At 50.2% G+C, this 27729-nt stretch overlaps 1 protein-coding gene across 1 annotated transcript in view; it reads right to left on the bottom strand.

The window, feature by feature from the left end:
• Positions 1-2680: 2680 nt before the first annotated feature.
• The window catches only part of LOC142564608 (glutamate receptor ionotropic, kainate 1-like), a 37436-nt gene continuing 12387 nt past the window's right edge, over positions 2681-27729 (bottom strand). Inside the window, exons 5-7 of the mRNA XM_075675702.1 lie at positions 24222-24439; positions 6343-6626; positions 2681-2935 (exon numbers count right to left, since the gene is read on the bottom strand). Of these exons, the coding sequence (XP_075531817.1) occupies positions 2701-2935; positions 6343-6626; positions 24222-24439 (737 nt within the window). The 3' untranslated portion in view covers positions 2681-2700. The remainder of the gene's footprint in view (positions 2936-6342; positions 6627-24221; positions 24440-27729) is intronic.

Raw genomic sequence — 27729 nt, 5'->3', positions numbered from 1 at the left:
TTTATTAGTCATATCATAAGAAGCCAACAAACACTGACACCAAGGACAACATAGTGCTTAATAAATGAAATAAAGAAACGCTAAATTAATGGAAAACAAAGTGGATGAAAAAACGACTTGCGCAGGTGGGAACCGAACCCACAACCTTCGCATTTCGCGTGCGATGCTCTACCAATTGAGCTGTATACCGCGGCGCCGTTTTCCCATCCACTTTCTTGGGCATTTTATGTGTCCTAGTAGAACCCCGGGAGTGTTAGCCAGCGCCACCACTGACAGACCTTGGCGGCGGACGTGGAACGTCCTTTTTGCCGCAGGCGTCACGAGAACGTGATCTTTTTGGGTGAAGGCAACTGGTCAATATGCGAAGGTTGTGGGTTCGTAACAGCAGTTGCAAATTTTTGCTAAATTATCCGTTCAGCAAGTTCAATTTCAATATACCCCTAGTTACATGGGTGTAACTGGAGACCAGGTAGCTGACTGACCGGAAGTTGCTCACCAGTCCTAGAATGGGACGACCCATCGGCAAATTCATTCCATTGGATGCCAAGAACGACATCCGTAAGCTGCGCAGGAAATTGTCTGAAGGCATGTGCATGATTCGACGAGCGAGCCAAGATCACTGTTATATGGAGCACACCCTTTTCTGCAGCTATCAGTAAATGTGAAAACTGGTCATACATTTGATGCCATTGCGCATCATTTACGACTGGGCGTTGCCGATACACCTTGCTTTTTGCGCTGCGTGAGAAAGAAAACAACCTTCTAGCTGCACCTACTCTGGCACCCCGTGCTCTTCTGTGGAGCGCTATATTATGGACTGTCCGCAGCATCATGAACAGCGATTACATTCACGCAGGAGTTGAACCACTTGGGCAGCCGTGTGCGTGTGTGCGTGTGCGCGTGTGCGCGTGTGCGTGTGTGTGTGTGTGTGTGTGTGTGTGTGTGTGTGTGTGTGTGTGTGTGTGTGTGTGTGTGTGTGTGTGTGTGTGTGTGTGTGTGTGTGTGTGTGTGTGTGTGTGTGTGTGTGTGTGTTAGCTGAAGTATTTGTTCCACAGCCATGCCCCGCTAAACAAAGGTGTGCTTCAACCATCGGGCGGAATTTCCTTGCAGATTGCAACACAAATAATTTTCTTTCGTTCGCGTTGTTAGCTTTAGTTTCAAACTCTTACACATTTTGTTTCCTTCGGGGGCGCTATAAAGTAAAGCCATTCCAAACTTTTATATTTCAATTCTGCAATCAGCCCGCCGCGATTGGTCGAAAACTTTTTTGGACCAACCCCACTTCGCCTGTCTGTCACGAGACGTCACGAGAACCGCGATAGCTCCCCTTCTGATATGACGTTACACACTGATTATGCATGAATAGACGGAACAAACGAATAGTTACTTATGATTCGACGCCTTTTCGTCATTAGCCCTCGGCTATTGGTCAGAAGTTTTCGGCCTGCACCCAATTCACCTGCCTGTCACGCGACGTCACAAAACCACGGAAACTCATCGCGTCAAAGTGGCGTTTACGCGTTGAAAATACATTAATATGCCGAACAAAACTGAATTCTTTTCTGAATAGCCGCACGCTGCCCCGTTCGGAAAAAAATAAAAGATGGCTGCCGCCGATCGCTCAGGCACTGGCTACTCATACCTGCCGGAGAGCATTATTTGCGCATTATAAAACCTTTTGCGTGGCCGTGTAACCTCTTCGAGAACTTTCGGCCCGTTTACGACCTCGTTCTGCTCACTATTCTTTGCTGAGGATCCATTTTAGCGTCATTATTAAGCTTCCGTTGCATGCCGCCGCAATTTTCGACCAGCCACCGCAAGCTAAGTAAGGGAAAGTTGACCAATCGCAGACGCCGGCACTACCTTCCTCATTCAGTTATCGATTTTCAGTGCACTGGCTCACCCCCATTGAAGCCCTCTCCACTTGAGTGTGCTCCTCGCTTCTTGTCGGCCAATTAGATAAGACAAGCCACTCAGTGTAGGCAGTGTTATTTGTTTTTAAATCAAACAAAAGTGACTTCCCATAAACGAGGAGAGAGTTTGATTGGTCTGTTTAGACAACCCTTCGGGTCAGCGCCCGATGCTTGCGTCGGCGGTTACGCAAATTTGACGTCAGGATATTGGAATAAAACATATTGGACTAGTTTTACGTCATAGGGCCCCAGGTTTATGAACAATATGACTTTCGTGTGTGCATGTAATTAGTGGTTTTATTGCCAAGAATGACGAACTACAATTTTACACTTGTGCGGAAGGAACGCCTCTCTCATCACCTTCCCCCTAACACACTTGTCTGTGTGCGTGTGCGTAAGCTTAGCATGTTTGTGTCTCCGTGGTACGCGCGAGGGCGTTACATGGGGGAAGGAGTGGCTTGACTGTGTGCTCCGGTAGGCGACAAACTCCTCGCCCACTCCTCGACAAACTGCTCGCGCAACATCCGCCGACATCACTGTTTAGCCGTGACGTGCTAGGAAAATATTTCTACACATAGTTACAGGAAGCTCGGCGGCTGGTGACGCATGGCAGCCTTCCGGTGGTTTGGAGTGTCGACTGGTCACTTGTTATCATGTCGCAGACCACAGTTGGCGGTAAAGACTTGCCCCCCCCCCTTCTCTTTTGTTCCTTTCTACTTTCTACTTCTTTTTTTCTTTTTTGCTGGAAAGGCGCGTGGCGTCGGCTGGGCTTTTCGACTGAGCCGCGTCACTGTGAGCGGGTGGACGCCCGTCGGCCAAGGCAGAGCTCGAGCGCGCAGACGGCCATCGCGACGACCGAGAAGGCCAGGTGAGCGAGGAACAACCCGGTGAGATCCTCGAAGCGCAGAGTGTCAAACTGGTAGATGCTCGAGCGCTGGCTTCCGGCGAAGCAGGCGCCGCCGGGTGGCTCCAGTACGTAGGACTGCAGCGCCGGCACGCCGGCCTCCACCCACCACTTGACCCTGCGGGGAGACGGGTGCACTGTACCGTTGGCTGCGGGGCACGCGTTGAGCACGCGCACGAGGAAGCGCAGGGAGAATCGAACTTCAAGCAGGTGGCTACACGTCTAAACTGATGGCAATGTAGCGTTGCGTCAGTGGATTACAGCAAGCAAATGAAGCAATGCTGTTCCATCGTGTCGCTGTACATATTTTTGTACTCTTTTGAAGCGCCGTTTTTAACAAAGTAATCCGGTAAATACGATGGCGATTATATATATATATATATATATATATATATATATATATATATATATATATATATATATATATATATATATATATATATGTGTGTGTGTGTGTGTGTGTGTGTGTGTGTGTGTGTGTGTGTGTGTGTGTGTGTGTGTGTGTTGTGTGTGTGTGTGTGTGTGTGTGTGTGTGTGTGTGTGTGTGTGTGTGTGTGTGTGTGTGTGTGTGTGTGTGTGTGTGTGTGTGTGTGTGTGTGTGTGTGTGTGTGTGTGTGTGTGTGTGTGTGTGTGTGTGTGTGAAAATCCGAGGACACCTAGGCACTTCTAAGTAGTGAATGCAAAAGCATTAAATGTCCAGTTGAACGTCACCGAGCGGTCCTTTGAATTAGGAACTCCTCGCGGGCAACACTGGGCGCGCTGAAGAACCTCTGGCGTGCTGTCGCAGCACCTGGCGCGCTATCGCTAGAGCAGGCGTCCCATTTCGCCCGCTCTGCTCCGTCGAGGAGCGCTCGTGACGTGGCGTCGCAGCCAAAGGCAAATGGAGCTTAAGGGGAAGCTTTAGCTCGGGTGCTCCCATCTAAATACACGTAAAAGGAGAATTCGTTTTTCTCGGCCCAACCGCTGCACCAAATTTGACAAGGTTTGTTGCATTCAAAAGAAAAAACTTAAAATCTAGTGACTGTTGGTTTCGTATTTTTGATTTAGGTCATTAATTCTTTTATTAAAAATTGGCAAAAAAAACGAAAATTTTCAAAAGCGAAACTACCAAGCTCACAACTGTGTAACTCAGCAACGAAAATCGATAATAAAATTCCGCAAGTTGCATAGAATAGTACATCTAAAGCGGACAAACTTGATATGTTACAAATGAATCTCAAAGAATTCAGTAATATGTAAATATAGCTTTTGCAGAACCCTTGTATACAACGTAAAAAATGCACGTAAGATCTAAAAGGACGTATCGAGTTTTCCCGCTTTATATGATCTAATGGATCCCGTTTATAGAACCGACATATCTGTTTTTTTTTTTTTTTTTTGTGCAGAATCTGTAAAATTCGTGCATATGTTTTTTTCAAACCTTCGAATTTTTCAAAATCTTTTAACGAAATTCAGGACCTAAATAGAGATTTCGCGACCAACAGTCGCTAGAATATAACTTGATCTCTCTAAAATGCAAAACATTTTATTAGGGGTTATCTCAGAAAACGTTTTTTTTTTTGCGTTTTTACACGTATTTGAATAGGCCGCGTCGGAGTTGGGCCCGAGCTAAAGCTTCCGCTTAAGCGCCGTTTCGCTGCTACAGACGACAGACGGGAGGCTTTTTCATTTGACATTTTCGCATCAATATTTTCTTCCAACGGCTTATAATGCCCACTCCCTTTGCGAATCTGCACGCACGCGTGTGTTTACTGGAGGAAACGCAGTGATGCGCGCGCGATGCTAAGCAAGAATGGATCAAAAGAGAGCTTGCGCGTGCACTGTTTTATTGGACCTTTGGGACATAGCAGGACAAGCAGGACAAGCTTCAAAGCGCACATATGAGGCAAGCGCGCAACCATGGTGCAGACAACCATGCACGCCCTGTAGGAGGAAACGTGCCCGTCACCTATACAAGTACATGACATAGGCACGTACTCAGAATTTTTTTTTCGGCGGGGGGCAAATCCAAGGTAACATCTATATGGAAATGAGGGGGGGGGGGGGGAGTTGCCTTTACTGTAGTACAAAATGAGGAATAATGCCCACCATTCGCCATAAAGACGCGTAAACCCGCAAAAGAGAAATGAAATAAGGTGTATCTCACAGGTACGCCTGTGGGATACACCTCTCCTTTACTTGGCAAACAAGGAACCAGATCGAATGGACTCGCGCAGGAAAGAACTGCAGGAAGAACACTGCCAAGAACAAGTTAATAAAAGAAAGTGTAAAATAAAGATTTGTAGTGGCGTTTTTTTTTTAATTAGCTCTGGAAGAATTGTAGAGAAATATATAGTTGTGGAACAATCACTGTTCTTTTGGATCCCTCGTTTACTGCTCTACCAAGTTAAGTGCCAAAACTGACTCGTATTGTTATTTGGGAAGTTGCGTAACGATGCGTGGCCGCCGGTCCCGTACAACCGCATACAGCGCAGGACGCGGCGGTTTTAGACGTACTGCGCCCACCGGGGAAGTTTAGAACAACACCCACATATGAGCACAACAGATAAGTTGCTGCGTCAGATGGCTTAACTGATAACTGTAGAAGCGTCATTAAAAATACACGGATTTATTCTCCACTTCCGGCGGCGTTTTCTTCACTTCCTTTTTAAATAAAAAAGATGTTGATCTATAAATATTTTCACAAGCAACGGTGATTTTTTTTATTTTTTGCTTGTCCTTCCTGTTTGGCTGTTGCCTCGCCTCTGTCAGTAGATTGCTTAATTTCTCAACTTCTGACGACTCTTTCTTCCGGTTGCCAATTTCACAAAAAGTGCTATGCAATTAGTGAAAAATAAGACGAGGTAACAGGTGACAGTCATATTGCTTATGGGTCTAACGGTTATTGCAGGGTTTGATGATGGACGCTGTTTCGCATTATTTAATTTTCCACCTTATCTAACCCATATCGCGGGTATATGGTTCCGAGGATCTGCCAGCGTCGCGGCGAGCCGTCACTCAGGGAAATATTGAAGCAAAAGGAAAATTTAAACGCAAATTTAAACGCAAATGGCGTTTTCTCCGGCCACAGCTCGTTCCACAAGCATACAGACCAGCTGACTACGAACTGAATCCCTTTCCTGGTCCCTGGATCAGTCTGAACAAAGAAGGTTGAGCTAACGAAGTAACAGCGACGCTCGTGACCGTTGAATAGATGGTGACAACTGAACGCATCTCGAGTTAATCGCGCAGGCACCGAATCGATGAAAAAAACTAGCCTTCACACCCCACGAGATGCCGATAAGTACCGCCATCCAAAAGGAGTAAAAAAGGCAGTAAAATGTTGACCAAAGAAGAGCTGTCACGTCTCAAGATTGATTTGGCGGCGCTTTAGGAATGTGTGTGAGGAGTGGTGGCATAGGTGGGGGGCGTTGCCGCTTAATTCGGGGGAGAGGGCCCGGGCCCCCCTGGGCCCCCCCCCTTTCCCCCCCCCCCCTAGGTACGTGCCTGACCTGACATCTACCAGCGTGCTTTACGTGCAGTTACCTTTTGTTCATCTCCTTGAATAGGTCCAAAGGAAAGTCCTTGTTGGCGACCCAGACGCTCCTCCAGATGAAGAGGAATCCCTGGCTTATGTAGAAGCGACCCCGCAGGATTGAGCAGTAACGCTTCAGCTCAAACTTGGCCGCAGACTTCCCAACCAGCAAGACTGCTTTGTTCCGCAGTATATCCTCGACGTCGTTCTGGGCGTACAGTACGGGGACAGGTCTCAGGCCTTGGTGTCGTTCCACCATGTCGTGTATTTGACGGTAGACTCCAGACTTTGAATACTGCGCATGAAGAGGACACTTACTATATATAGCAATTGCCGCTTGAAAAATGAATTTATTTAGTTGTGGTCGTTCGCTTTCCTGAGCGGTTGCGCCTGTGTCAAAGCGCAGCGGCACACACACACACACACACACACACACACACACACACACACACACACACACACACACACACACACACACACACACACACACACACACACACACACACACACACACGCGCGATATTCGTGCGTGCATGTAATTAGTCTTTCTATTGCTAAGAATCTTGAACTATAATTTTACCCTTGTGCGGATCATAAACGCGCTACTCGGTGAGGATGCGTGCTTGTCACGAAAAAAAATGTGGGCAGTTTGCACTAGCGGTACAAGGCTTGGTCACAGCGGAGCTAGTTCCGGCTTTTGCTAAGTGTTGCTCGGTTTTGCTAAGTTTTGCGAGGTTATACATGGCTCGGGCATGTTCATACTACGTGTCCCTAGGTTTTGCTAATTTGCGCGGCGCCGAGCCCTCAGTCGGCAGCGTTCGTTGTCTCTGGCCCGAAACTCGGGATCCTCGGGCTCGGCGACGGCATTTGTCGGCGGCGGCCTCGGCGCGATGGGCCGGATCGGCTGTCATTCGTCGATCGTAGTCCCGCTGAGCCGCGCGCCGAGCTTCCTGTAGGCGGCTTCTTCTTCGGCAGTCTTGCCTGTCTTCGGTCGCCCCGTGTTGCGTTTCGCCTGCGACACGTGGTTTTGCCGGCGCGACTGCGGCGGGGCGGCAGACATTTTGGCCCGATCGTCGTCGCCGCAACACTCATCGCCAGGTGTTTCCAGGCGCGACTGCGGCGATGCGACCGCCTAGGGATCATCCTCGCATTCCAGTCATTGTGCCCGAAACAGGCGATGCCAAAGCAGGGATCTCATTCCAGTCATTGTGCCCGAAACAACAGGCGATGCCAAAGCAGGGATCTCATTCCAGTCATTGTGCCCGAGACAGGCGATGCCAAAGCAGGGACCATCCTCTCATTACAGTCATTGTGCCCGACCGGCAGCGCTACAACAGGGTGCTACGAGATCGTGCTCGACAGGGTGCTACGAGATCGTGCTCGTCATGGTGCTACGGCATCGCTACGACAGTGTGCGTCACCATTAGCCCATTGTACATTCACGTGCTCGTCTTTTGAGGGGTTCCTTCTTGCCCTCAACTGCGAGAGTATAAAAACAGCTGCCCCCGGACGCCAAAAGGAGGGCTCCGATTTCTTCTGTTGAGTGAAGTGCTCTCCCGTCTCTCTACTTCGGTCAAACTGACCGCCAACTCTTTGCGATGTTAAAATAAACAAGTTGTTTCGTTGTTACCAGTCGACTCTTGCTTTGCCGGGACCTTCGGATGCTTCCAGTTGTACCCCAGGCCGCCAGGCCAACGCTACCCTTGGGGCTTGCGACCCAGGTACAACCACGGGCGTCAGCGCCGAGTTCCCAACAGATCGTACCAGCGGTCCGATCCAAACTTCTGGTTGGCAGCGGTGAGATCGCCTACGACTTCAAACAACTGTCTGCCAGCGGTGAGATCGCGACAACGGAGGCCAGCAGCGAAGAGATGCAGTTGACGGTATGCTGAGCAGCTCAACGACGATCCGGGAGCAGTGCAACGAGCTATTTGGATCTGACTGCTGGTACGATCTGTTGGGAACTCGGCGCTGACACCCGTGGTTGTACCTGGGTCGCAAGCCCCAAGGGTAGCGTTGGCCTGGCGGCCTGGGGTACAACTCGAAGCATCCGAAGGTCCCGGCAAAGCATGAGTCGACTGGTAACAATGAAACAACTTGTTTATTTTAACATCGCAAAGAGTTGGCGGTCAGGTTTGACCGAAGTAGAGAGACGGGAGAGCACTTCACTCAACGGAAGAAATCGGAGCCCCTTCTCTGGCGTCCGGGGGCAGCTGTTTTTATACTCTCGCAGTTGAGGGCAAGAAGGAACCCCTCAAAAGACGAGCACGTGAATGTACAATGGGCTAATGGTGACGCACACTGTCGTAGCGATGCCGTAGCACCATGTCGTGGCGCTGCGCAAGATCTCGTAGCAACTGGTCGTGGCGCTGCGCAAGATCTCGTAGCAACTGGTCGTGGTGCTGCGCAGCACACTGTCGTGGCGCTGCGCAAGATCTCGTAGCAACTGGTCGTGGCGCTGCGCAGCACACTGTCGTGGCGCTGCGCAGCACACTGTCGTGGCGCTGCCGGTCGGACACAATGACTGTAACGAGAAGATGGTCCCTGCTTTGGCTTCGCCTGTTTCGGGCACAATGACTGGAACGAGATCCCTGCTTTGGCATCGCCTGTTTCGGGCCCAATAACTGGAATGAGATCCCTGCTTTGGCATCGCCTGTTTCGGGCACAATGACTGGAATGCGAGGGGGATCCCTAGGCGGTCGCATCGCCGCAGACGCGCCTGGAAACACCTGGCGATGAGTGTTGCGGCGACGACGATCGGGCCAAAATGTCTGCCGCCCCGCCGCAGTTGGCGCCGGCAAAACCACGTGTCGCAGGCGAATCGTAACAGACCGCCCCGCCGGGGGAAGGAGATCCCGATGGACAGGGGACTGCATCCGCTGTCCGGAGGGATGTCGCTCGATGATGCTCATAACCGAAGTCGGGCGTCCCTTGACGTTTCTTGAGCGCAGCGCACAGAGAAGGCCTCGTTCTCTCGTTCAGGTTCGCACGGGACACTGCAAAGTGACTTCGGGAGAGTTCACATTTTTGTTCTCGTTCCCGGCAAGCGTTAGAACTACGCTGAAAACTCAACCGCTCAGTCAGCAAGCACGGCACAACCCTCACTAAGCCCTGCCAGGCTCTTTCCCCTTTTTATACCAATGCCTAGTTCCTTACAGTAGTCTAGCATCACTCAGAACGCGTCCACAAATTGAAAAATTGCACTAGAAAGCATATCATCACTTTGAAACACTAAACAAAAGCAATATGTTAAAAAAAATCCTGCCTCAGGAAGAAAAACATCAGTAACAAACAATTTTGAGGCTGATTCCTACGTTAGGGGCTTCGACTTAAGCCATCGGCGTTACCGTTGAGACTCCCCTTTTTGTAACGCACCTCAAAGGAATATTGTTGTAAAGCGAGGCTCCAGCGCAGGAGGCGGCCATTTTTGGGAGAGATGGTCTGCAGCCATTGGAGAGGGCAGTGATCCGTCTCAATGATAAACCTCGAGCCGGCTAGATAGCATGACAATTTCTGAACGGCCCATACGAGACACGCACACTCTTTCTCGGTGGCGCTATACGCCTGCTCACGACTGGTCAGCTTACGACTAGCATACAGGACGGGGTGTTCTACTTCTCCATTTTCCCGTTGGCACAGTACAACGCCCATGCCTCGCTCACTAGCATCGCACTGAACAATGAACCCTTTTGTATAGTCTGGCGATCGTAGCACAGGCTGGCTTGTTAGGGCACTCTTTAGGGCGCTAAAAGCTCTTTCCTTTGTCTCGTCCCAGACGACTGTTTGAGGCTCTGTCTTTCTTAGAGCATCCGTCAGGGGAGCCGCGATATCAGAGTACCTAGGGATGTACCTCTGATAGTAGCCGGCGACACCCAAGAACGACCGAATATCGGTCTTTGTGCGCGGCTGCGGAAAGTCTCGCACAGCGGCCACTTTTATTTCAGAGGGGCGGCGACGACCCTGACCAATCACGTGACCGAGGTAGACAACCTCGGCCTGTGCTAACTGGCACTTAGGAGCCTTTACTGTCAAGCCTGCTTCGCGCAGGCGGGTTAGCACTGCCCGCAAGTGTGTCATATGCTCAGACCAGGATGCGGAGAATATCGCTACGTCGTCTAGATACGGTAAAGCGAATTCTTGCTGTCCCCGCAACACTTTATCCATGAGACTTGAAAAACAGTATGGCGCGTTCTTCAAACCAAAACTCAACACTTTAGGACGGAATGTTCCCATTGGTGAAATGAACGCCGCATACCTACTAGCCTCTTCTGTAAGTGGAACCTGCCAATAACCCCTGACAAGATCTAGGGTGGAAATAAACTGAGCGCTACTAACTTTCTCAAGGCGCTCCTCGATGTTAGGGATCGGATAAATTTGATCCTTAGTGATGGAATTAAGCCTGCGGTAGTCGACGCAAGGACGAGGTTCCTTGCCCGGTACCTCAACTAAAATCAAAGGGGAGGTATAATCACTCTCACCTGCCTCAATAACACCGAGCTGTAGCATTTTCTTTACCTCAGCCTCCATAATATCGCTCTGGCGGGGTGACACCCGATACGCCTTGGATCGTACTGGCTCTGGGGAGGTAAGTTCTATATCATGAGTAAGTACCGAAGTCCTACCAGGCCTCTCAGAGAACAGACCTTGAAACTCTTGTAATAGCTGGTGTAGTTCGGTTTTCTGCTCGGGCGACAGCGGTGCTTTACTGATAAGGTCACTAATGACTTGACCGGTGTCTTCCCTGTTCGTCACTGAGCCTAGTCCCGGAAGCTCGACTGGAAGCTCTTCAGGAACGTTTACCATCATGCACACCACTGCTTCCCTTTGTCTATAAGGTTTGAGCAGATTACAGTGGTAAACTTGCTGTGCTTTCCGCTTTCCTGGCAGACTTACCACGTAGTTAACGTCCGACAGTTTCTGAACAATTCGCGCTGGGCCCTCCCACTGCACGTCTAGTTTGTTGTTTAGCGATGTGCGCAATATCATGACCTCATCGCCAACCTCAAAACGACGGGCCCTGGCTGTCCGATCATAATAAACCTTGGCCCTCTGCTGGGCCTTTGCCATTGCTTCACCTGACAACTCCTGTGCCCTTCTTAAGCGTTCGAGGAGCTTAAGCACGTACTCCACCACGACTGAGTCGTCGCCCCTACCTTCCCATGATTCTCGAAGCATGCGAAGCGGAGATCGAAGCGAGCGACCGTACACCAGTTCAGCTGGCGAAAACCCCGTAGCCGCATGCGGCGCGGTCCTTAAAGCAAACATCAACCCAGGCAGACACAGCTCCCAGTCAGTTTGATGTTCAAAACACAAGGCTCTCAACACGCGCTTCATGACGGAGTGGAGCTTCTCAACGGAATTCGACTGTGGGTGGTACACTGAGCTGTGTAACAGCTTTACCCCACACCTTTCGAGAAAAGTTGTCGTCAAAGCGCTAGTAAACACTGTGCCCTGATCTGATTGGATTTCCGCAGGGAAACCAACTCGCGCAAATATGGACAGTAGTGCATTGACTATCTCAACTGAGCTGAGTTCTTTAAGCGGCACTGCTTCAGGGAACTTTGTCGCTGGGCAGATCACAGTCAAAATGTGTCTGTACCCCGTGGCTGTTACCGGCAGAGGTCCCACTGTATCAATAACGAGCCGTCTAAAAGGCTCCGTAATGATAGGTACCAATTTCAACGGCGCCCTCGATTTGTCCCCTGGTTTGCCCACCCGCTGACAAGTGTCACATGTCCTCACGAAATGGTCTGCGTCCCGAAAACACCCTGGCCAATAGTACTCTTGCAAGAGACGGTCCTTAGTTTTCTTAACTCCTAGGTGTCCGGACCACGAACCCCCATGTGACAAGCGCAACAGATCCTGACGATAGCATTGAGGCACGACCAGCTGATCGAACTCCACTCCTCGGCGGTCTAGATACTTCCGGTACAGGACTCCACCTCTTTCCACAAAACGCGCAGTTTTCCTGGCGATACCTTCTTTGACATTGCAGCGCACGTTTTCCAGGCTGCCATCCTTTTTTTGCTCGGCTATCAAAGCCGTCCGGCTGACTTTTAGCAACCTATCAAGTCCGTCTGACGTAGGCGCGATGAGCAAATCAGTAGATAGCTCTTCTAACTTTCCCGCGTCGGGATTTTCCTCTCCAGTATCTGGCGCCTTCAACGCTACAGACTCAATTTTATTCTGTTCGGGCGTGCTCTGAATATCAGCTTGCTGCGCCTCTGACCCTTTTTCGTTGTTTGATAACGTCGGCCCCGCAACTACCGCCTTTGCAGCGAGCTCCCGAACCTTCGATCTGGTTAAGGCCTGAACACTAGCTTCACCAAACAAAAGCCCCTTCTCGCGCAGGAGGTGATCGGACCTGTTTGAAAATAGGTACGGGTACTGGGGTGGCAGCATAGATGACACTGCCGCCTCTGTCTCAAGCGCTCCGAAAGGTCCTTCAATAAGCACCTTTGCTACTGGCAGACACACGCTATGAGCTTCCACGGCTTGCTTGATCCATGCGCACTCGCCCGTGAACATATGGGGTTCTACGTAAGACGGGTGAACTACATCCATCGTAGCTGCGGAATCGCGAAGCACTCGGCACTCTTTCCCGTTCACGAGGAGGTCTCGCATGTAAGGCTCGAGAAGCTTCATGTTCTCGTCAGTGCTGCCTAATGAAAAAAACACAACTTTTGGTGTTGTTTCCGGACACTGCGCCGAAAAGTGACCCGGCTTCTGGCACGTATAACAAACGCCCGCTCGCCTCATCTCGAACCGCTTTCTGCGTTCGGCTTCGGCTGCCCCCGTCTCCTTAGGTTCGGTCGCACTGCTTCCACTCGCATCCGCACTACGCGTGTTCCCCTTTGCTCTCATGGGTGTGAACTTCGGCCTCTCAAACTTCGAGCCAAATTCACCCTTTTGACCGTCCTTAGCTCCGCGAGCTCGACGCGTCACAAACTCCTCGGCTAGCTCAGCGGCTCTAGCCACCGTACTCACGTCTGGCCTATCCAAGACCCAGTATCGCACGTTCTCCGGTAACCGACTATAAAACTGTTCTAGCCCGAAACACTGCAGAACTTTATCGTGGTCACCAAACGCTTTCTCTTCTTTGAGCCACTCCTGCATGTTCGACATAAGCCTATACGCAAACTCTGTATATGACTCACTTTTGCCTTTCTCATTTTCCCGAAACTTCCGACGGAACGCTTCCGCAGACAGCCGGTACTTTTTTAGCAGACTCGATTTTACTTTGTTGAAATCCTCTGCCTCCTCTCTATCCAAGCGAGCGACTACGTCGGCCGCCTCGCCGGGTAACAAAGTGAGCAAGCGCTGTGGCCACGTTTCCCGAGAGAACCCCTGCTTCTCGCACGTTCGCTCAAAGTTAACCAGGAACAAACCAATGTCCTCTCCAAGCTTAAACGGCCGCATTAGGTCAGTCATTTTGAACAATACGCGTTCTCCTGCACCGTGTGCCTGACTTCCATTACGAGCGCGTTCCATCTCTACCTCGAGACGCTTCATTTCCAAAGCGTGTTCGCGCTCTTCTTTTTCTTTCTGCTCTTTAAGTTCGCGCTCATGTTCCTCTTTTTGCTCTTTAAGTTCGCGCTCCTGTCTTTTTGACCTCTCCTCAATAGTCTCAAGGCATTCCGACAGCTCGTCATCCTCAGCCTCTAACTCAAGAATAGCCGTTATCAGTTCCGGTTTTCTTAGTTTGTCTGAGACATCCAGACCCAACTCTCTTGCAAGCTCCAACAATTTCGGTTTGCGCAACGACTTCAAATCCATGGCTGCTCTGAATGCTGCTTTCTCTACTGCTTACTATTGTCTTGCCGCAAACTAACCCGGCAGCAACGACAACCACAATTACCAGCTCTGTTTCTGACACTAACAAAAGCCTGGCAAAGCTCAGAAGAAGAAAGTCCCGCACTCACCAAACCTCGCAGGCAGGAATTCCGCGCAGTCGTTCCGCTGCAGGCAACCAGTCGTCACACAGGGCTCGTTGCACTGCTCCCGGATCGTCGTTGAGCTGCTCAGCATACTGTCAACTGCATCTCTTTGCTGCTGGCCTCCGTTGTCGCGATCTCGCCGCTGGCAGACCGTTGTTTGAAGTCGTAGGCGATCTCACCGCTGGCAACCAGATATTTGGATCGCGACACTGGAGCGATCGGATGGGAACTCGGCGCTGACACCCGTGGTTGTACCTGGGTCGCAAGCCCCAAGGGTAGCGTTGGCCTGGCGGCCTGGGGTACAACTCGAAGCATCCGAAGGTCCCGGCAAAGCATGAGTCGACTGGTAACAATGAAACAACTTGTTTATTTTAACATCGCAAAGAGTTGGCGGTCAGGTTTGACCGAAGTAGAGAGACGGGAGAGCACTTCACTCAACGGAAGAAATCGGAGCCCCTTCTCTGGCGTCCGGGGGCAGCTGTTTTTATACTCTCGCAGTTGAGGGCAAGAAGGAACCCCTCAAAAGACGAGCACGTGAATGTACAATGGGCTAATGGTGACGCACACTGTCGTAGCGATGCCGTAGCACCATGTCGTGGCGCTGCGCAAGATCTCGTAGCAACTGGTCGTGGCGCTGCGCAAGATCTCGTAGCAACTGGTCGTGGTGCTGCGCAGCACACTGTCGTGGCGCTGCGCAAGATCTCGTAGCAACTGGTCGTGGCGCTGCGCAGCACACTGTCGTGGCGCTGCGCAGCACACTGTCGTGGCGCTGCCGGTCGGACACAATGACTGTAACGAGAAGATGGTCCCTGCTTTGGCTTCGCCTGTTTCGGGCACAATGACTGGAACGAGATCCCTGCTTTGGCATCGCCTGTTTCGGGCCCAATAACTGGAATGAGATCCCTGCTTTGGCATCGCCTGTTTCGGGCACAATGACTGGAATGCGAGGGGGATCCCTAGGCGGTCGCATCGCCGCAGACGCGCCTGGAAACACCTGGCGATGAGTGTTGCGGCGACGACGATCGGGCCAAAATGTCTGCCGCCCCGCCGCAGTTGGCGCCGGCAAAACCACGTGTCGCAGGCGAATCGTAACAGAGCCCTGTGTGACGACTGGTTGCCTGCAGCGGAACGACTGCGCGGAATTCCTGCCTGCGAGGTTTGGTGAGTGCGGGACTTTCTTCTTCTGAGCTTTGCCAGGCTTTTGTTAGTGTCAGAAACAGAGCTGGTAATTGTGGTTGTCGTTGCTGCCGGGTTAGTTTGCGGCAAGACAATAGTAAGCAGTAGAGAAAGCAGCATTCAGAGCAGCCATGGATTTGAAGTCGTTGCGCAAACCGAAATTGTTGGAGCTTGCAAGAGAGTTGGGTCTGGATGTCTCGGAAAAACTCAGAAAACCTGAACTGCTAAAGGCTATTCTTGAGTTAGAGGCTGAGGATGACGAGCTGTCGGAATGCCTTGAGACTATTGAGGAGAGGTCAAAAAGACAGGAGCGCGAACTTAAAGAACAGAAAGAAAAAGAAGAGCGTGAACTTAAAGAACAGAAAGAAAAAGAAGAGCGCGAACACGCTTTGGAAATGAAGCGTCTCGAGGTAGAGATGGAACGCGCTCGTAATGGAAGTCAGGCACACGGTGCAGGAGAACGAGTATTGTTCAAAATGACTGACCTGATGCGGCCGTTTAAGCTTGGAGAGGACATTGGTTTGTTCCTGGTTAACTTTGAGCGAACGTGCGAGAAGCAGGGGTTCTCTCGGGAAACGTGGCCACAGCGCTTGCGCACTTTGTTACCCGGCGAGGCGGCCGACGTAGTCGCTCGCTTGGATAGAGAGGAGGCAGAGGATTTCGACAAAGTAAAATCGAGTCTGCTAAAAAAGTACCGGCTGTCTGCGGAGGCGTTCCGTCGGAAGTTTCGGGAAAATGAGAAAGGCAAAAGTGAGTCATATACAGAGTTTGCGTATAGGCTTATGTCGAACATGCAGGAGTGGCTCAAAGAAGAGAAAGCGTTTGGTGACCACGATAAAGTTCTGCAGTGCTTCGGGCTAGAACAGTTTTATAGTCGGTTACCGGAGAACGTGCGATACTGGGTCTTGGATAGGCCAGACGTTTGTACGGTGGCTAAAGCCGCTGAGCTAGCCGAGGAGTTTGTGACGCGTCGGGCTCGCGGAGCTAAGGATGGTCAAAAGGGTGAATTTGGCTCGAAGTTCGAGAGGCCGAAGTTCACACCCATGAGAGCAAAGGGGAACACGCGTAGTGCGGATGCGAGTGGAAGCAGTGCGACCGAACCTAAGGAGACGGCGGCAGCCGAAGCCGAACGCAGAAAGCGGTTCGAGATGAGGCGAGCGGGCGTTTGTTATACGTGCCAGAAGCCGGGTCACTTTTCGGCGCAGTGTCCGGAAACAACACCAAAAGTTGTGTTTTTTTCAATAGGCAGCACTGACGAGAACATGAAGCTTCTCGAGCCTTACATGCGAGACCTCCTCGTGAACGGGAAAGAGTGCCGAGTGCTTCGCGATTCCGCAGCTACGATGGATGTAGTTCACCCATCTTACGTAGAACCCCATATGTTCACGGGCGAGTGCGCGTGGATCAAGCAAGCCGTGGAAGCTCATAGCGTGTGTCTGCCGGTAGCAAAAGTGCTTATTGAAGGACCTTTCGGAGCGCTTGAGACGGAGGCGGCAGTGTCATCTATGCTGCCACCCCAGTACCCGTACCTATTTTCAAACAGGTCCGATCACCTCCTGCGCGAGAAGGGGCTTTTGTTTGGTGAAGCTAGTGTTCAGGCCTTAACCAGGTCGAAGGTTCGGGAGCTCGCTGCAAAGGCGGTAGTTGCGGGGCCGACGTTATCAAACAACGAAAAAGGGTCAGAGGCGCAGCAAGCTGATATTCAGAGCACGCCCGAACTGAATAAAATTGAGTCTGTAGCGTTGAAGGCGCCAGATACTGGAGAGGAAAATCCCGATTCGGGAAAGTTAGAAGAGCTATCTACTGATTTGCTCATCGCGCCTACGTCAGACGGACTTGATAGGTTGCTAAAAGTCAGCCGGACGGCTTTGATAGCCGAGCAAAAAAAGGATGGCAGCCTGGAAAACGTGCGCTGCAATGTCAAAGAAGGTATCGCCAGGAAAACTGCGCGTTTTGTGGAAAGGGGTGGAGTCCTGTACCGGAAGTATCTAGACCGCCGAGGAGTGGAGTTCGATCAGCTGGTCGTGCCTCAATGCTATCGTCAGGATCTGTTGCGCTTGTCACACGGGGGTTCGTGGTCCGGACACCTAGGAGTTAAGAAAACTAAGGACCGTCTCTTGCAAGAGTACTATTGGCCAGGGTGTTTTCGGGACGCAGACCATTTCGTGAGGACATGTGACACTTGTCAGCGGGTGGGCAAACCAGGGGACAAATCGAGGGCGCCGTTGAAATTGGTACCTATCATTACGGAGCCTTTTAGACGGCTCGTTATTGATACTGTGGGACCTCTGCCGGTAACAGCCACGGGGTACAGACACATTTTGACTGTGATCTGCCCAGCGACAAAGTTCCCTGAAGCAGTGCCGCTTAAAGAACTCAGCTCGGTTGAGATAGTTAATGCACTACTGTCCATATTTGCGCGAGTTGGTTTTCCTGCAGAAATTCAATCAGATCAGGGCACAGTGTTTACTAGCGCTTTGACGACAACTTTTCTCGAAAGGTGTGGGGTAAAGCTGCTACACAGCTCAGTGTACCACCCACAGTCGAATTCCGTTGAGAAGCTCCACTCCGTCATGAAGCGCGTGTTGAGAGCGTTGTGTTTTGAACATCGAACTGACTGGGAGCTGTGTTTGCCTGGGGTGATGTTTGCGTTAAGAACCGCGCCGCATGCGGCTACGGGGTTTTCGCCAGCTGAACTGGTGTACGGTCGCTCGCTTCGATCTCCGCTTCGCATGCTTCGAGAATCATGGGAAGGTAGGGGCGACGACCCAGTCGTGGTGGAGTACGTGCTTAAGCTCCTCGAACGCTTAAGAAGGGCACAGGAGTTGTCAGGTGAAGCAATGACAAAGGCCCAGCAGAGGGCCAAGGTTTATCATGATCGGACAGCCAGGGCCCGTCGTTTTGAGGTTGGCGATGAGGTCATGATATTGCGCACATCGCTAAACAACAAACTAGACGTGCAGTGGGAGGGCCCAGCACGAATTGTTCAGAAACTGTCGGACGTTAACTACGTGGTAAGTCTGCCAGGAAAGCGGAAAGCACAGCAAGTTTACCACTGTAATCTGCTCAAACCTTATAGACAAAGGGAAGCAGTGGTGTGCATGATGATAAACGTTCCTGAAGAGCTTCCGGTCGAGCTTCCAGGATTAGGCTCAGTGACGAACAGGGAAGACACCGGTCAAGTCATTAGTGACCTTATCAGTAAAGCACCGCTGTCGCCCGAGCAGAAAACCGAACTACACCAGCTATTACAAGAGTTTCAAGGTCTGTTCTCTGAGAGGCCTGGTAGGACTTCGGTACTTACTCATGATATAGAACTTACCTCCCCAGAGCCAGTACGATCCAAGGCGTATCGGGTGTCACCCCGCCAGAGCGATATTATGGAGGCTGAGGTAAAGAAAATGCTACAGCTCGGTGTTATTGAGGCAGGTGAGAGTGATTATACCTCCCCTTTGATTTTAGTTGAGGTACCGGGCAAGGAACCTCGTCCTTGCGTCGACTACCGCAGGCTTAATTCCATCACTAAGGATCAAATTTATCCGATCCCTAACATCGAGGAGCGCCTTGAGAAAGTTAGTAGCGCTCAGTTTATTTCCACCCTAGATCTTGTCAGGGGTTATTGGCAGGTTCCTCTTACAGAAGAGGCTAGTAGGTATGCGGCGTTCATTTCACCAATGGGAACATTCCGTCCTAAAGTGTTGAGTTTTGGTTTGAAGAACGCGCCATACTGTTTTTCAAGCCTCATGGATAAAGTGTTGCGGGGACAGCAAGAATTCGCTTTACCGTATCTAGACGACGTAGCGATATTCTCCGCATCCTGGTCTGAGCATATGACACACTTGCGGGCAGTGCTAACCCGCCTGCGCGAAGCAGGCTTGACAGTCAAGGCTCCTAAGTGCCAGTTAGCACAGGCCGAGGTTGTCTACCTCGGTCACGTGATTGGTCAGGGTCGTCGCCGCCCCTCTGAAATAAAAGTGGCCGCTGTGCGAGACTTTCCGCAACCGCGCACGAAGACCGATATTCGGTCGTTCTTAGGTGTCGCCGGCTACTATCAGAGGTACATCCCTAGGTACTCTGATATCGCGGCTCCCCTGACGGATGCTCTAAGAAAAACAGAGCCTCAAACAGTCGTCTGGGACGAGACAAAGGAAAGAGCTTTTAGCGCCCTAAAGAGTGCCCTAACAAACCAGCCTGTGCTACGATCGCCAGACTATACAAAAGGGTTCGTTGTTCAGTGCGATGCTAGTGAGCGAGGCATGGGCGTTGTACTGTGCCAACGGGAAAATGGAGAAGTAGAACACCCCGTCCTGTATGCTAGTCGTAAGCTGACCAGTCGTGAGCAGGCGTATAGCGCCACCGAGAAAGAGTGTGCATGTCTCGTGTGGGCCGTTCAGAAATTGTCATGCTATCTAGCCGGCTCAAGGTTTATCATTGAGACGGATCACTGCCCTCTCCAATGGCTGCAGACCATCTCTCCCAAAAATGGCCGCCTCCTGCGCTGGAGCCTCGCTTTACAACAATATTCCTTTGAGGTGCGTTACAAAAAGGGGAGTCTCAACGGTAACGCCGATGGCTTAAGTCGAAGCCCCTAACGTAGGAATCAGCCTCAAAATTGTTTGTTACTGATGTTTTTCTTCCTGAGGCAGGATTTTTTTTAACATATTGCTTTTGTTTAGTGTTTCAAAGTGATGATATGCTTTCTAGTGCAATTTTTCAATTTGTGGACGCGTTCTGAGTGATGCTAGACTACTGTAAGGAACTAGGCAGTGGTATAAAAAGGGGAAAGAGCCTGGCAGGGCTTAGTGAGGGTTGTGCCGTGCTTGCTGACTGAGCGGTTGAGTTTCAGCGTAGTTCTAACGCTTGCCGGGAACGAGAACAAAAATGTGAACTCTCCCGAAGTCACTTTGCAGTGTCCCGTGCGAACCTGAACAAGAGAACGAGGCCTTCTCTGTGCGCTGCGCTCAAGAAACGTCGAGGGACGCCCGACTTCGGTTATGAGCATCATCGAGCGACATCCCTCCGGACAGCGGATGCAGTCCCCTGTCCATCGGGATCTCCTTCCCCCGGCGGGGCGGTCTGTTGCGTTTCGCCTGCGACACGTGGTTTTGCCGGCGCGACTGCGGCGGGGCGGCAGACATTTTGGCCCGATCGTCGTCGCCGCAACACTCATCGCCAGGTGTTTCCAGGCGCGACTGCGGCGATGCGACCGCCTAGGGATCATCCTCGCATTCCAGTCATTGTGCCCGAAACAGGCGATGCCAAAGCAGGGATCTCATTCCAGTCATTGTGCCCGAAACAGGCGATGCCAAAGCAGGGATCTCATTCCAGTCATTGTGCCCGAAACAGGCGATGCCAAAGCAGGGACCATCCTCTCATTACAGTCATTGTGCCCGACCGGCAGCGCTACAACAGGGTGCTACGAGATCGTGCTCGACAGGGTGCTACGAGATCGTGCTCGTCATGGTGCTACGGCATCGCTACGACAGTGTGCGTCACCATTAGCCCATTGTACATTCACGTGCTCGTCTTTTGAGGGGTTCCTTCTTGCCCTCAACTGCGAGAGTATAAAAACAGCTGCCCCCGGACGCCAAAAGGAGGGCTCCGATTTCTTCTGTTGAGTGAAGTGCTCTCCCGTCTCTCTACTTCGGTCAAACTGACCGCCAACTCTTTGCGATGTTAAAATAAACAAGTTGTTTCGTTGTTACCAGTCGACTCTTGCTTTGCCGGGACCTTCGGATGCTTCCAGTTGTACCCCAGGCCGCCAGGCCAACGCTACCCTTGGGGCTTGCGACCCAGGTACAACCACGGGCGTCAGCGCCGAGTTCCCAACAGATCGTACCAGCGGTCCGATCCAAACACCCGTGGTAGCTGTGCGCGCGCGTTCAGTAGACGAGAGAGTCGACACGTCTGTCGGCGCGCCGCCTACTCGGATCTTTGTAGCATATCAGTGACGTCACGGCTAAGTGGACTTGCTTCTCCTCGGCTGGGAAGAGAGAAGGCGAAGCGCACGCATGCCGCGGCGAGACTGCGCCGTATACGCACGTGTGTGATGCTAGGAGGTTGCGTGGGTCGGCGACGCACAGCTGGGCCGAGTTTTCTGTCGGCACGAAAGGGACTTACGAAAAGCTTGACAGCTCCGCGGTTACAAAAACAAAGAAACAAAATCTTACACAACCTTTTCGCCCCTGGGCACCAGTTGAAGATTATGACTGAATATTTTGTACCGGTACATAAATAAATGCATAAAAGATCCGTCGCACAAATTTTCAAATCAAGATATTCAGTAGATAGGAATTGTTTCAGAGTTTCGAAACAGAGTATTCATACCCCGTAAAGTTTTACGACGGACTCACACCCTATGTTTTACCTCACATATGTAGTCAATCGTTCGTTAAATAAACTTGTCTCCGTTTTTCAAACAGTACAACTGCCAGATCAAGTTACTCCGGCTTTCTTCTTCTCCTTCTTCATTTTTAATATTATGCATAATATTTTTAAGTATACCTGTGGCAAATAGCACAATTTTAGTTCTTGAGCTGGATTATTGGAGGAGCCGGACTTTCACGAGAAATCGAAATGCATAATTGATTAATTAACCACTCTTTACTAATTAAGTTTTCAAGCAAATACTTTACGACAGACATTGCAATTTACGAATTATAGCCAGTAAGTTCGCAAGGCGTATCCTCGTGGAACGATTTCCGAAGATGATTATGGTTTCGAGATATTCATTCTCAAAAGTGGAGGCCTAAAAACATTGACGTTCCTGTTGTTCTTGTGCTTCGATGCACAAAACAGCGTTTTGTTTAAAGAGTCAGTCAAACAACAGTGCATTCTTGCCGCAAATTTGACGGCGCATATCCTAAAAGCGCTGCCGTCCTCAGAATTCGTTCCAAGTGTGTGCACTTGCGAAATCACTGGCTGCATTTCGTGAATCGCAATATGTGCCAAAGTAGTTAGTGAAAAGTTGTTAATTAGGCAATAGTGCATTTCGATTTATTGTGTAAATAATTTGCACCTCTTCGGGCAGTCTAATTCAAGGATTGTAACTCTGCCACAGACATTCTTTTTTTTTTCATTCGGCATAGTCTATAATAAAACCACTTTCTTTCTTTCTTTCTTTCTTTCTTTCTTTCTTTCTTTCTTTCTTTCTTTCTTTCTTTCTTTCCTTGATTTATAGCCCGGCTCTCTTGCCAGTGCTCCACACCAGTTCCGTGAAAGTAATGGGGTAGTAGGAGCATGTTATGCTGCTTAAGGAACGTGTGGCGAGGTGATCAGACGCGCCATTTTACGTGTGCTTCGTGGAGGACTAGGACCTGGCGTTTTGAGCGTTGACATATGTGCAACAGTGAAAAGCAAGTGTGTGTGTGTGTGTGTGTGTGTGTGTGTGTGTGTGTGTGATAGAGAGAGAGAGAGAGCGTGTTTGTGTGCGTGCGCGCGTGAGAGAGAGAGAGAGCGTGTTTGTGTGCGTGCGTGCGTGTGTATGTGCGTGCGTGAGAGAGAGAGAGAGAGAGAGAGAGAGAGAGAGCGTGTTTGTGTGCGTGCGTGCGTGCGTGTGTGTGTGTGAGATAGAGAGAGAGAGAGCGTGTTTGTGTGCGTGTGTGTGTGTGTGTGTGTGTGTGTGGGATAGAGAGAGAGAGAGCGTGTTTGTGTGCGTGCGTGTGTGTATGTGTGTGTGAGAGAGAGAGAGAGAGAGAGAGAGAGAGCGTGTTTGTGTGCTTGCGTGCGTGTGTGTGTGTGTGTGTGTGTGTGTGTGTGTGTGTGTGTGTGTGTGTGAGAGAGAGAGAGAGAGAGAGAGCGTGTCTGTGTGTGTGTGCGCGCGCTATGCTGAATTATCAGAGATAATAAAATGCGCAGTTAATTTTTTATTCGCTCTCGTTAGTTAAAAGTGCGTCCACGCTAATGTTGTGTACCAGTGCACTGGACATGTATAATAACTGGCCACCAGACTGATATATCCCATGTACTACGTAGCTCGCTGCACTGCATCATTGTCACCTACATACGCGCACTCTCTCATTCTGTCTCTTTCTCTTTCCCTCCCATTCATTTGTCCAAGGCAGAGTAGCAGGCCAGGCACGACAGTTCTCCGGCCAACCTTCGCACTCTTCTCACATAGATGTTCACTCCCTTTCTTTTCGAAACGGTTAGTGTTATTTGTTTATAATTAACGCCAAATTTCAGTCACTGCGAGGAGGAGGTATGAGCTGCGGCTAGAAACAGCTCACCCAGATTTCGTAGTCAGTTACTAGCTCATCGTAGAATTCTATCCAGCTTAAAGATTATGCATCAGTTTCTGTACTTGAGTTCTATCCGCTTGAAGTTGCCGCAGCTTAAAACGCATGGTTGACTTTTTCCGACAATGTGCTTTCGAACGTTTATTACGCCCTTCTCACAATGAATGATTAGATCATCGTTAGTCACATTAACGAGCACGAGCATTCTATTATTCTATCCGCATTCACTCGCGGGAATGATCTGTCCGAAGCACATACTGTTTCGTTTACCTAAATTGTATCTTTGAAATCCATGTCAATGTACAGGACTTCAAATTCTTGTTTTCGTATGCCTACATATTCGCAATTGCTATTTTGCATCTGCGACATGCGAGTCTGACTGCGAGCCTCTCTTACGCTGTGTTACCGACTACGTACGTCATTTTCTTATATAGACTGTGCGTTCCTCCTTGGGCATGGCTAGTGCGCAGAAACGAAAAAAGAAATCACATATTAAAGAGCGCGATTCAATCAGACTAGACCAAAAATAACCTCCGTAACCTGCAGGATGGTGGCGACCTGCGTTCCGTCGGGCACGAGAGGCGTGAGGTGGGGATGCTTGACGAGGTCCTCGGCAGAATCGATCCGGGCGAAGGACGCGTGCACCGTTAGGGCGGCCACGATGAGGCTGGTGAAGTACGTGCTGATCACCAGGCTGGCCAAAAGCCACGCGCCGGTCACGTAACGCGAGTTGCGGCGGCCACCGAACGTAGTTGTACCTGCGAGTCAGCGGTGAGCGGGGTTCCGGCTACGGGCCGACGCTGTGCCAGGAAGCCAGAAACGTGCACAGCAGGCGACGCGGGCAAAATGGAAAGAACGAAATGGGACGCAAGGCTACGTTCCGATAAACAGCCCTGTGTGCGGGGAGGGAGCGAGCTGAACAATTAACGCTGGGCCCGCGAATCTCTAAAGCGACGAGTGCCTTTTCTTTTTTTTTTTTCTTTGTAGGAATCACAATCGTCACTGCCCAGAAGCAGTGTGCCCCCTGACGCCTCTGCATTTGCCGCGGTCTCTGCACCTCTGTGCACTGGAACTATGGTGTTAAATTAATGTTCGTATTTCTTGCGGAGGAAGTGCTTCGTACACCGTATACGTACTTCGTTTGCTGTTACACTCTCGCCCTTTCTGAAATGTTCCTCGATCGAACTCGCTTGCGATCACGTGACCAGTTATGTTCGTGTTCTTCTTCAGACGCACTGGCTATGTACGTCCACAACCAAGCAGTATTGTTGCGCTTCATTCTGACGTCGATTCGCTCTCTTTTTTGGTAAGACTGCAGCACGTGTGGTTGTGAGCTTTTTTTTTTCAGAATTGCTTTAATGTGTTGAGACAATGAGATATGAACTTACTAGCCTCATTATTGACGCAACGAAAAGTGCGAACGTACATACCGAGTGTGTGAGCGGGAACACGCCTTTGCTGTAGCATTGTCAAAAAATTAGACATTTTTTTATATAATGGTATACGTAGGGCGCTCATGACACCTTTGCTTCCGCACGAGTGTGATATGCATGCATACGTCTCGAATGAAACCATTGGTTAAAATTAGCGCTTGTCTGCATCCAATTTCTTGTCCTCGCCTGTCACCGAGCCTAAAAATGCCCGAATAACTGAAATCGTGCTTTACCATTTTGTAACTTTTTTTTTCTATTTCTGCCACCTTAACGGCTAATCGAACTCTCAGAGCCACAAAGTGCATTGACGCAAAAAATAAAAAATAAAAAAGAAAACCGAATGAACAAACAAAAAAAGTTCTCACTTTTCATACATTATAGAAGCTTAGATTTGCGTTATAGTTTCAGCCCCACATGGTTTGTCTTATTTCAACGGACTGGCCTCCGCTTAAAACGGCACCTTTCTCACAGTTGCCGGCAGACTTTTCTGGGCAATCAGTGCGGATATGTGTGCGCTGCTCTTGAGCCGGTCGTTGGAAAGAGACCAATGCCGCCAGACTAGGTCCTTTAAATAATGATGATGATAATAATGATTATTAGCTCGTGCATTCTCAAGGACCACGAATGGGCATACGCCCGGGCATCATGGCGAAAGTAAAAGGCATGTGCCGGAACATTCACTGATCAATGATCGCTTTGCATTCATTGCGGAATTTATTTCCAGTCTGGGCAAGGCGCTAGGGAGTACATGCTGTTACGTCCGACCTGCGGAGGCTGGCGATCTCCGGGGAAAGTGACAGTCCCCAACCGAACGGCGCCACCATGTCTACTGCGGCGACTCGCTTGTGAAAACAACGATGCGCCGAGTCAATAGGACATCGGCGCCAGCATGGCTGCGGCGGCGACTCGTTTTGTAAGGAGGACAATGCGCCGCGTCCCCAACGGAATGGCGCCGAGATGTCTACGCAGTCGGCGGAGCAAGTATTGTTAGTGTGTACGGCGACACCGTCCCAGTCTGTTTGGAGCAGGGGAGCTCCGGGAGGATATTTTGCGGTGCCATCTCACGCAGCTTAGAAGTCGTCAGTCAATGGACAGACACGGCGGCCACTGTCTGCGGGGTCAACTCTGCGATCAAAAGGCGCCTGCTCGGGGCAGCACCGTGTCTGCAAGAACCCTCTCACCTTGGTGTGGTCAGTGCAACCTGTACAGAAGTGAGTGCGCGAACCCTCCCCCTCAAAGGCGGGTCGGCTATGATGACTTTGAACGCTCCGGATTGGTAGCAGGTTGAACGGCCGTTTTTCCCTCCACTAGGGATCTAGGGAGGGCAGAGTGTTTATAAGCAGCTGTTGCGCGGCTGCTGAGTGTGCATTCTTTTTCAGTCATGCTAGACTGATGAACTGTAACGTTCTCATTTAGATGCTGTAAATAAATCCCATATTTCTCGTTCTCGATGAGAACAAGTCTCTCCCTTCAACAACGTCCTCAGCGTGGATGAGTTGGACGACGGCATGGGCCAGCTACCATGTATTTCATGGCTGACCCCAAGCATTACAATTCCGACTATTTTCTTTTAACGCGATTAACATTCTTCAACTTCTCCCATTTTGGCGTGCTGCTGGTATTCTATGTCGCTCCTGAAATCTCTCTATCGCTCGCGAAACAATGGCGTAGGCACAAGCTCGGCCAATACAAGATACAACAGCTGCACCTTGCTCCCGCTTCCCGCGACGATGTCAATCACCATATATATATATATATATATATATATATATATATATATATATATATATATATATATATATATATATATATATATATATATATATATATCCACGCAATTATTTTCAAGTGTGGATCAGCGAGCAAACGAGGATAGCCGATATTCTAGTTGAAATTAAGCGAAAAAAAAAATGGTGCTGAGCAGGCCATGTAATAGCAGGGCAGATAACCGGTGGACAATTAGAGTTATAGAGCGGGTGCCAAGGGAAGGGAAGCGCAGTCGAGGACGGCAAAAATTATGTGGGATGCTGAAATTAGAAAATTTGCAGGCGCAAGTTGGAATCAGCTAGCGCAAAACGGGGGTAATTGTAGATCGCTGGGGGAAGGCTTTCGTCCTGCAGTGGACATAAAAAATAGGAGGAGGAGGAGGAGGAGGAGGAGGAGGAGGAGGAGGAGGATATAACCGGTTACAGCGCCTCCCTTGCAGTATAGGACATGCCACTTTGGAGGGCTTTATCAGCTCCCGAGCTAGAAGAACGGAAACGATGCCAGTAGAAGATGCCAATGAATATAACAAAGTACTTCAATGTCGATATATCCAGACCAGTGACTGCCTGGTTTCCGGAGTTTATAAAAGAGGCGTTCGGTGTGCAAACTGACTTTGTACCCATAGCACGAACAGGAGGGTCATGGGCCATGTGTTCATTAGGGACTTGCCAATTTTAAAGCACTTAATTGCGTGCTATACTTCGCCATCCACAGACCCCTCATATGTGCAATTGGCAACGAACGCGAAGCAATGGAAATCTCATAATGATCACGGCAGATTGTCGATAAAGGCGTCTTCAGCAATACGGTGCGTCGCTACATTGCTTGAATACTAACCGTCTTAAAGT

This window comes from Dermacentor variabilis, chromosome 1 (genome assembly GCF_050947875.1).
Source record: "Dermacentor variabilis isolate Ectoservices chromosome 1, ASM5094787v1, whole genome shotgun sequence".
Lineage (NCBI taxonomy): Eukaryota > Metazoa > Arthropoda > Arachnida > Ixodida > Ixodidae > Dermacentor > Dermacentor variabilis.
This window is presented reverse-complemented; position numbering and strand designations above follow the sequence as displayed.